Source organism: Hoplias malabaricus, chromosome 3 (assembly GCF_029633855.1).
Source record: "Hoplias malabaricus isolate fHopMal1 chromosome 3, fHopMal1.hap1, whole genome shotgun sequence".
NCBI classification, from domain to species: domain Eukaryota; kingdom Metazoa; phylum Chordata; class Actinopteri; order Characiformes; family Erythrinidae; genus Hoplias; species Hoplias malabaricus.
In genome coordinates, this window is record NC_089802.1 from 32,742,887 (window position 1) to 32,754,577 (window position 11,691).

Here is an 11,691-nt window from a genome sequence, read left to right on the forward strand (position 1 = left end):
CAGCCCCTCCCTCTCCTCCACACACAGACTGTCACCTCTCCCCCTCCCCTCCCCCCTGCCAGTCAGAGAGGGCCAGAGGACACAGACATTTGAAAGCAGATCTAAACAAATCAACAATACCATCATGACCACCTCCGTATTTTACTTTCAGTGTCCATGTTTTCAGCTCCACTGTCCACCAGAGCACTTTGTAGATCTAAAATTACAGAGAGGGGTGCACCTCTTGCTCTGCATACTTTCATTGCTCCTTTTCACATTTTCTTCAATGGTCAGGACACCTACAAACAGGTATGCTGTGAAAATAACTTTCCATTGATGGTATAATTATTTTTCGTATCAGTATACGTCTAAATGAACATATGTACAAAGACTTTTCAGTTAACAATATGGAATAATGAAGAAAAACTTACGTTTTGTTCGGTCACGAAGGCGTGGTGCGTCTTTCTTGGGTGCTGCCATTTCCAGGACTATTTTCGACAACCAATCAAAAAAACCTAAACGTACTTGACCAACCAATAGAAAGCCGTAGTTGGGCAGAAACCCGTAAAAGTGGGTGGGACGTTGAAAAACTTGCTGTCGAGTTAAAAAAGCCAGAAAAAAAATGTCCAGCATACTGGACGTTTGGAATGAGGAGGCTAAACTAAAACCGACACATGTCTGGATACACTATTATTATCAAGAACTGAACAAATCTATGCACATAGTTTTTCAGTGCTTTTTTTCTTGATTGAATTGAATGATTAAAATATTCTTGTCATTTTCAAAGTACTAGGTTATGTTTTCTAATATAAAATTACTTTTGTTATGATTTTTTCAGTGCTTTTCTTGATTGAACACAAAAAGTGATTAATTAATTCTCCTCATTTACCATATTCAAACTACTAGGTTATTTTTTTCCTCATAAAATGACAGTTGTCATATTTAATGTTACACAACAGTTACCATAAATTGGCAGAAAGACAGAAATATGTTTGAACAACGAGTTACAATTTTAAGTTACACAAAAAATGTCTTCACTGGCATCTTCAAAATCTCCCTGAGCAGCACCGTCATCCCAACATGCCTCAAGGCATCTACCACCATCCCTGTATCAAAAAGTCTCCTGTGTCCTGCCTCAGCGACCACTGTCCCACTTAACGCCTGCCAATCATCATGAAGTGCTTTGTGGACCTTGTCATAAGGCACATTACATGGTTGTGTATTTTTCCACTGCTCCACGTCACCCTTCATCTGGCTCCAAATCCCTGGACAATAAGGACAACACCCATATTTGAATGTTGTTTATAGACGTTAAAACCATTCAACACAATTACTCCTCAGCACCTGAACCTAGGGGGCCTGAACACCTCTCTTGGCAAGCGGCTCCTGGACGTCCTAACTCTGAGACTTCAGTCAGTCTAGATCCGAAAGAGCATATCCAGCACCACCATACTGAGCACAGTGGTCCCACAGGGCTGTGTGCTAAGTCCACTGTTGTTCACTCTGCTGAGTCACAGCTGTGCAGCAATGCATTAGTGATGGGAATTTCGGCTCTTTTTGGAGAGCCGGCTCTTTTGGCTCGACTCTTCATAAAGAGCCGGCTCTTTCGGCTCCTAAGTGGCTCTTTGTTTTACCACTTATTTCCACTGGTACAGAACAATATTACCTACATTTTACATGACTGTATGGACAAAACATTATTGTTCAATATTAAAAATAATAAATAGTGTTGCAATGGTCAATTGTTTTTATGGGTGTCTTGTAATAACTCACTGATTGCACTCACTCATTCAATTGTATAAATGACTGGATTTTTATTTAAACACCTTAATAAAAAATTACTTGTAAACTCTGAACTACAGCCAATGGAACCCAAAAGTACAAAATAGCTTATTAAATTAATTAATCATCCATTTCTGGGTAATAAAATAAACAAATACTCTGCAAAGTGCAAAACAGCAGCATTCAACGGTAGTGATTAAAACAACCACAACTGTCAACAAACATTTAACTGATTTAACATTTTCTTCAACTATTTTTTGGAAGGCAGATTGGCATTCAGGAAAACCAAGTGTCTCAGCTTGGAGGGTTGGAGCTTGCTTGTTGTTCTCTGATTGGTTGAAACGGGAACCGGCTCTCATCCTTCACTTACAAGAGCCGGCTCATTGAACCGGTTCATTCGCGACCGACACATGACTACAATGCATAGATACCACATCATCAACCACATCTTACAGAGAGGAAGTATAATGGCTAACAGACTGATATAGAATCAAGCAGTCCTCTCTGAACTTGGACAAAACTAAAGAGAGCTACGTGAAAACTACGTGAGCACATGGCGGGGAAGATAGACAACAGGACAAGGGCGTGACAGCCACAAAACCCAAACCGTTTACAAACACAAAAATAGTCTAAATTTTGTTTTCACTTCTGAAGGCCATGCCCCAAAGAAGAATCAAATTTATTTACTGTTATTTTCACAAACATCTGAAACTAGGGATGGTGTGTGGTGAATCTGTAGGGATGGTGTGGTGGAATCTCTTGCCAGAAGTCGTAAGCTGTATTTCTCTTTAATACAGACTACATAATAGCACCACAAAGGCTAATAAATTATGTATTATAACTGTGTCCATAACTAGTTCTAGAAATGATTTCACAAGTATGTTATTGCCTCATACAGCCAGCGTGAAGCAGTCAGTTAGAATCCTATCACTTCAACAAACTTGAAAACATGAGTCAGCAGTAAGGTTTGATGTATTAAAGACAAGCTTGTGCCCACGTCTGAACTGGAGTCCATCATGATTCTGTCCGTCCTCACTTGTGTTTTGCTGGGGGCACTTAGTGCCCAAGCAGAAGTGGTCAAAAGCTTTTCCAACTGTAAAGAGTTTTTTTACGAAGAAACAGAACCAACAGGAATGGACAAAAACACCAAGAAAATCTGTCAGAGATACGCAAGTACGACAACTGCATTCTTTGCCTCACTTTACTCTGAACACCACCGAATTCCTCTGTACAGTGCATACATCTTCCATCCTGAATGCAGCGATTCAAGTATAAAATACTCCAAGTTCTTCATTGAACCACAGGTAAAATACACTGTTTACAATATAACTACATTTAACATTGTCATTATAAATTGTGTCACAAAATGTTATGATTTTCTGAACATACCGTGGACATTGCTGTTACTTCTGTAACCTAGAAAATCTCTTAATGAACTCTTGACATGTTTTACATGACACTGGTTTTACTTGAACCAAAACAAACATCTAAACACAAACACATTTTTCAATCTTTTACATCTATTATCCAATCACATAGGCTTTGGGTGTGGAGTTTATTCTGGAGTTTTGCCAAAAGGGTTTTTACTAAATACAAAATTGTTGTGTAAAACATTATGTAATATACAATATGCAGCATCCATTGCCAAACTATATTGCATGGATTTTCTAAGTAAAAATCTAAGTTTCAAAATGAGAAAACACTTCTGCACAAGTTACTGTTTAACGAAAGAATTAGTTGTGGCCCTTTTACATTTTTTTATATATTTATTCTGCCTTAGGTTTAACAACAAAGGGCTATATTTAATTTTGTTCTCTGCAGAGAATGTGTTATATTTTGATTAAGCCTTTGGACAGTATTTTAGTTATTTTTTATTGCACCAACAAAACAACTGATAAAATAATAACTAAACTTACATTTAATTTCTTAAAAGACATTCACTTGTAAAAATTGGTTTCAAGGCATAACTTCAAAATCTGATCTCTTCTGTTTATTTCACAGCTTTCTGGAAAAAGTGAAGGAAGAATGAGCCCTGAGAGTCAGTTTGATGTTGATCAAATTAAACAAAATCAAGCCATTAATGGTTACTACATTTACACTGATTATGACCGTGGGCAGCTAAACCCTTCAAGTGCCCAGTGTGGCAAGGGCCGTGATGCAACATTTACACTGACTAACGTAGCACCCATGGATGACGCTTTTTACCGTCACCACTGGTATAAGGTGGGAAAGGAAGTGAATAGGATGTTGACCACTGAGCTTCAGCAAAATCCAGCAGCCACTCCCTACCTAATCACAGGTACCATCCCCCAGGCAAATTACAGAATCCCACAGAAGGAAAAATCTGCTCAAGACGAACAGCGTGAGTACGAGAAAGTGACCGTTCCCTCTCACGTGTGGACAGCTCTCTGCTTTAAACATCCCACTAATGATAAAGAGTCATTTTCTCTTGGCTACTTTGGACAGAACCAGCCAGACAGTTCAATTGAGGTGATGTCTGTTCGAGATTTGAATAATAAGCTGATAGAGCTATATGACGACATGGTTAAGATTTTTGTTGATGATTGTTTCCCTGAAAATGAGAAATCACAGGAGATGGCAAAAAGTCTGTACATAAATGTTCAACTGCAACCTCTCCAGCAGCTGCAGATAACCCCCAATGTGATGAAAACCTATGAAAAAGCCCTAAAGTTTTCTTTTGCCTCTGAGAAGCCCACTGTGACTGACATGACCATATCACTGTTCTCTGACAGCAGTTACACTTTTTCTAAGCAAACAGAGAAATTGAAGTACGTGTCTGACACTGCTTGTCTTTTGACCTCGGTGAAGAGAAACGCATCTACAGAGCTATTAGAATGTAAGACGGTACCAGAGAAATCAAAGACTGAAGATGGGTCTGGGGAGGACTGCACATCAGCTTGCCTTTACAACAAAGAGACAGATGATTACAAGTGTTACTCTAAGCAGAATCTGGTCAAGTGTTCACCCTTGTACTCTGCCATCACGGTCAAAGGAGAGAAATGCAAGGCTGATCACCCATGTGGCATTTATGGCTGGAGTGCCTACTGGTGTAACAAAGAGTCTGGAGGATGGTACTACTGCAGCCCGCCAGTATATGAAACCAAAGCCCAAAGTGGAGATTACTGCCGTGCTAACCATGCCTGCTCAAAGTACGGTAAATCTCTAGACTATTGCTACACCACTAAGAGTGAACAAAAGCAAAAGTGCTGCACTCGGGATGATTGCTTCACCGCTGTAGACGGAAAAACCTGCAAATCTGAACACCCCTGTGGCTACTACGGCCAATCTTACCTCTGGTGCAACACCACTGATGGCAGCTGGGCTTATTGCTGCAAGAACTGTGAGCAACAGGAAAGCAGCTAAATCCCCAAGCCTTTTCATGCTTCAATCGCTAAAATGCTATTTTGCAAAGTTAATTTACAATAGAGCTGCCACTATGAATTATATCAGCAATCGTGTAAGTCACTAATTTAATTATTATCAAAAACTGATTACTGTAAATATGAAAGTATTACCATAAAATATCAAATTAAAAATAAAATGCATATAATTGTGCATCCAATGAGAAAATGCGAATAAGAAATATACACTAGACATTTTTCAATAATCAGCAGCAACAAACTGAGAAACTGAAAAATTTTAATAAATTACTAATTTGATTCAAATATGTCATGGCAGCTCTTTTTAACTTTTTCTTTTTACTTTAGCTGATTCTTGGAGAAACTGCTAACTTTTTATGTTCTTGTCAAACATACTCATGCAAATAAAAGTTGTTTCAACATCTTTTGTCTCAGAATATTTTGTCTCAGCAATATTTGTACCTTTTCACTTGACACACAAAATATATATAATTAAATACTTACTTATTACAATAATTTGGAACATCATTATGTAATGTGTGTGTGATTTAGCTCATTAGTTGAGTAGTAAGTAAACACAAACCACTAAGCATGTGACCACTTAAAACACCTTAAATGTTTACGATAGATAGATAATGCATTTTTAAAAAGAGGAAACAAATTATTAATAATAAGCAGCTGAACAGTTTCCTTTTCGTTCCTTCATAAATTAAAATTTGAATATAAAATGTATCATGACGATATTCACCACAATACACCACCTCTAGTGTGATTATGTTTAATCAACCACACAGACAGAAGGGAGCCAATGAAATAAGGGCGTTGCTCTTGTGTGTGTGTTAGTATCTCCTGTGATATGACAACTTTCACTTTTCAAATAACTGAAAGTTAACGGGACAGGGTTTGAACAGTACACAACAGTTTCAGATGGTACATAAGCAACAGTATATAATAAGTCAATATAACCATTTTTTGTACAATCACAAATGCACACAAGCACAAAGTCTAAGAATGAGGTGAACTGCCCTTTTCTGGTGAAAAGCAGCAACCATGTTGTAGTAGGGATGTGTTAGAATTTACTAACTTGACTAACCATACATTCAGGACGCCAAGTTATCTTCTATCTCATGTTACACATTATCTGGTAAAACGATTAAATACCTGAACACTTTTCTCCACAGGAGGGCACTGTGGGATATTTCTTATCAGCTTAGTCCAACAAAGAGGCATAGAAATTTAACTGTAGCTGGCTATAACTGCTTCCACACACTGGACAAACTGTATGCTCTTCAGTGCTCTCTCTCTGTCACTGGATGGAAGAAAAACATACAGCTGCAGTGCACATAAAACATCATAGGAAAGTGCAGGTAAAAAAAGGTCACTAATGGTCTACACCATTATGGTCTGTTATAATAAAGCAGTGAATTTATTGTACACCTGTAATGACACCGGAATGGGGCAGACGCTTGCAGATGAAGACAGGATTTATTCACACAGGGAAGAACATACACGAGGCAGAACCTAACATACAAGATAACTGATGACACGAACACACAGTCACAGTAACAGAAGCCAGAAGACAACGGAAAACACAAACACGAAAGAAGCACGGTAAACGAAGTCCAAAAATAGCAGCTCAGTATAGCAACGCAACTGAAGGCAATACTTCGCAATGAGCATAAAACAGTCTGTCCTAATATACCCTCATGCTGAGTTATCCAGGTGACACAGATTAGAACCCAGGGGATGATGAACGAGAAAGCCCTCCCTGATTGGCTGACTGTGGGCATGTGACAGGAACTTGAGACAGAGTGGGATCCTGGGAATTGAAGTCCAACCTGTCCTGAGGGTTAATAGAGAGGTAGGGAGACTCGTTAGGTATGACAGTACTCCCCCCCCAAGGAGTCCGAGGATGCCGAAAGACGAGGACGCCGACGACGAGCGTGCCCTCCTCCTCCTGCGGCCCCCAGTTAGGCCCCCGTGGATCCGTCTTGGTGTGGAACAGAGGAGTCCCTAGAAATACGCCCTCTGGGAAAAAGGTTGGAGGAACCCGCGAAGGGACTCCTCACGCGCCTCTGAGGCCGGCCTCTCGGTCTGGGGCCAGGCTTCTCTGGATGCCGTTCATGGAAGTCCTCCTTAAGGCCAGGATCCAACACATCTCCGGCGGGTACCCAACTACACTCCTCGGTCCATAGCCCTCCCAATCAACTAGATATTGGAGATTACCTCTCCTCCTCCTGGAATCCAACACAGGAGACCCCCCAAGACTAGCTGGAGGAGGAGGCACGCTGTCAGGCGTAGACTCGTCTAATGGACCGGGGTTCACTGGCTTTAAGAGGGAGACATGAAATGTATTAGACACATGATACTGAACAGGTAAGTGAAGTTTATAGGTCACTTCATTGACTCTCCGAATTATTTTAAAAGGACCAATAAACTTGGGCAACAACTTCTTACTCCCCTCTGAAGATCTGAAATCCCTAGTAGAGAGCCACACTGGGTCTCCTGGGAGATACACGGGTGTCTCGCCTCGACGGTTGTCTGCCTGTCTCTTATGAAGACGTATAACCTCCTCTATTCGCTGATGAGTTTGCTCCCACACCCATTCACTACGCTGCATCCAATCATCCACTGCAGGTACCTCAGAGGGAGAAGCTGTCCAAGGCATAAGCGGGGCTTGGAAGCCTAAAATACACTCAAAAGGAGTTAAACCAGTAACCGAGCTCGTTAGAGAGTTCTGAGCAATCTCCGCCCATGGCAAGAACTGGGACCAGTTAGCCTGATTCTCAAAACAATATATTCTTAGATATTTTCCCAATTCTTGGTTCATACGCTCACACTGACCATTAGACTGGGGGTGATACCCCGACGTGAGGCTAACACTCACTCCAAGCATCTCAAAAAAGGCTGACCACACTCGAGAGGTAAACTGGGGTCCTCTATCTGACACTACACCTTCAGGGATACCATAGAGATGGAAGACCTGGTTAAACAATGTCTCAGCGGTTTGGAAAGCTGTAGGGAGGTTAGGAAAAGGGATGAACCTAACTGCTCATGAGAACCTGTCTATTATTGTAAGTATAACTGTGTGGCCTTGTGACAAGGGCAAATCAGTGATGAAATCTACAGTAATGTGTGACCAGGGGCGAGATGGGACTGGTAAAGGCATAAGCTTGCCTGCAGGGAGGGTTCTAGGTATTTTACACTGAGAGCACATGGAGCAAGAAGAAACAAGCGATGCACATCAGAAGACATGTTCTCCCACCAATATCTACCCTTGATTAACTGCATGGTGCGAGTCTCCCCTGGATGGCCAGAAGTGAGGGCTGAGTGGGCCCAAGTAATGAGCTTGTCTCTACACTGTTTAGGTACAAATTTTTTCCCCCTAGGACATTGAGTAGGAATACTACTCTGGGAAAGTGCCTGATCTATCTCCTCATCTATCTCCCATCGAACAGGGGAAACCGAAACCGACGGTGGTAACACCCGTTGGGGAGTAGTGGCCGACTCAGAAGGCATGTATGTTCGAGATAGGGCGTCAGCCTTAATATTATGGGTGCCCGGGAGATAGGATATGGAGAAATTAAAACGAGAGAAAAATAGAGAACAACGAGCCTGACGAGGATTCAGTCTTTTAGCAGATTTCAAATATTCTAGATTTTTGTGGTCTGTGAGCACCACAAAAGGGTGTAAAGCCCCCTCCAGCCAATGGGCCACGCCTCTAAAGCTAATTTAATGGCTAGGAGCTCTCTGTCACCAATACCATAATTACGTTCAGTGGAAGACATTTTGTGCGAATAAAAGGCTATGGCATGCAATCTCTTAGGTTCACCAACCCTTTGTGATAAAATGGCTCCAACTCCCACTTCTGAGGCATCTACCTCAACCACAAAGGGCTGAGAGGGGTCCGGATGTTTTAAAATGGGGGCGGTAGTAAACATCTCCTTTAAATTCTCAAATGCCCCCTGAGCCTCTGTATTCCAGATCAACCCTTTAGGATTACCCTTTAGCAAATTAGTTAAGGGTGAGGCCTTGCTGCTAAAATTTCGTATAAAACGGCGATAGAAATTTGCAAACCCTAAGAACCTCTGTAGATCCTTGATGGAAGTTGTCGGCCAGAGTCGGCCAGTTCAAAATAGCATCAATTTTATGATCATCCATTACAATCCCCTCGGAGCTGATGATGTAACCTAAGAATGATACAGAAGAACGATGAAATTCACACTTCTCTCTCTTCGCATACAACTGATGTTCCAGGAGACGGGTAAGCACATTTCTCACATGTTGAACGTGACTCTCCTTATTCGGGGAGTAAATTAGTATATCATCGATATACGCAATAACATATACACCAAGCATCTCCCTTAAAACATCATTCAAAAAGGCCTGAAACACTGCTGGTGAATGTTTTAACCCAAAAGGCATTACAGTGTATTCGTAGTGCCCCCTAGTGGTAATAAAGGCCGTCTTCCACTCATCACCTTCACGGATTCGGATTAAGTATATAGTAGCTCCGCATAGCTGTTCTAAGGCGACCGGGACTAGAGGCAAAGGATAAGAATAGGTTCTAGATATCTGATTAAGCCCACGGTAGTCTATACAAGGTCGAAGCCCCCCGTCCCTCTTTTTAACAAAGAAAAACCCGGCTGCAACAGGAGAGGTAGAAGGCCGTATAAAACCCTGTTCTAAAGCCTCCTTGATATACTCCTCCATAGCTCTCTCCTCACCCTGAGTTAAGGGATATACCCGGGACTTGGGTAGAATAGCACCCTCTATCAGGTCTATAGCACATTCATATTCTCAGTGAGGAGGAAGCTGGGTGGCCTTAGTTTTACTGAACACTTCTATAAGATCATTGTATTCTGAGGGAAGATCAACAGGGGTAAGAGTATTTGGACTCTCTATGGTGGTGGACTGAACTTTAACTGAGGGGAATTTAAGACAGTGGTAATGACAATATGTTGACCAGGATATGATTTCCCTCTCTGCCCAGGAGATAACAGGATTGTGTCTCTGAAGTCAGGGTAACCCCAAGATTATTTCATGATCAGTTGAGTTAATGAAAAAAAAACACGTTCTCTCTCTGTGGAGAGCACAGAAACAGAAATGGGTCTGGTGATTAGAGAGACAACTCCTTCTCCCACTGCATCCCCATCCATGGTCGACAGTCTCATTGGTGTATCAAGATGTTCAACAAGGATCTGGAGCTGCTCCACCAGCCTGGAATGAATAAAATTTCCCTCCGCTCCGGAATCTATTAAGGCTGAAAACACAGCAAGAGACGTAGAGCAGTCAAACATGACAGGGAGGAAAAAGGACTTGGATACCAACCCCAACGTGAGTATACTCACCACATTAGCGCTATCTATTCCACGCACTTTCCTGGGGTCAGTGCCATGGTTCTACGAGGGCAACTCCTACACTCCCGTATCACATGACCGGGAATCCCACAGTACAGGCACAGACCTCTCTACAGACGACGGAGCCTCTCCTCTGGAGACAGGCGAAACCCATCCCATTGCATAGGTTGGGGTGGCTCTGGATCTGGGTGAGAGTCCTCAGAGTGATCCTGATGCACAGGGATGATCTGATGTGGAGAGCTGATGGCTGAATTAGACGTAGGGAGTCTCCGTGAACCTCTACCATGTCTCAATTGATCGAGCCGAATAGCCAGAGAAATTATCTTGTCTAATGACGAGCCATCATCCTTACAAGCCATCTCAGTCAGAATGTCAGAATTTAATCCATTTCGGAAGGCTAAGATCAAGGCAGGGTTGTTCCAACCACTACCGGCTGCAAGAGTCCGAAATCTTAGCGCATACTCCGACACGGATTGAGTACACTGTTTAAGTTGTAACAGTAGTTCCCCTAAAGAGCGTCCCTCATGCGGATGATCAAACACAGTTTTGAATTCCTGGATAAATTTCTCGTACGTGTAAGACTGAACGATGGACCAAACGGCCGTAGCCCAATCTAACGCCTTGCCTGTTAACCGAGAAATCAAAAATGAAATGCGCTGTTGATCCGAGCTAGGAGGAGAATTGGCAAAAAAAAAGAAAACACTGTAACAAAAAACCCTTGCATTGATAGACTCATTAGGTATGACAACACCACACACTTGTTCCACTGTACAATGTGAAAACACTAGGCTACTATGTAAAGGATCTGGATCTGGTGATTGAGGACACCATTAAACTACATCAAACTACATGCAACATCACAAAGGAACAGCCAACAACATGGGTAAACTGTGGCCATCACAAGCCACCATATACTCACAACTACGCACAATTTGGCATAGCCAATCCATCTACTAACCTGCTTTTTGTGGGACTGGAAACTGTGGGAGGAAACTGGAGCACCCTGAGGAAACCTACTCAGAGACCAGGAAAACAGACAACAGTCAGCCGTAAGGTTGCACTCTCAATCTGTGTGAGTGTGGGTCATGTGAAGGGTTTTCAGTGCTGTGCAATTCAGCTTATCACAGGCTGACATTGCACACCGACACAGGTGTTGATGATAAAATCCCATTTTTGTGGGTAAACAAATT

At 41.9% G+C, this 11,691-nt stretch overlaps 1 protein-coding gene across 1 annotated transcript; it reads left to right on the forward strand.

The window, feature by feature from the left end:
* The first annotated feature begins 3,786 nt into the window (after nt 1-3,786).
* On the forward strand, nt 3,787-5,145 carry LOC136691412 (uncharacterized). Its single transcript, XM_066663974.1, has one exon. The coding sequence runs from the start codon at nt 3,787-3,789 to the stop codon at nt 5,143-5,145; it is 1,359 nt and encodes a 452-aa protein (XP_066520071.1).
* Nucleotides 5,146-11,691: the final 6,546 nt, after the last annotated feature.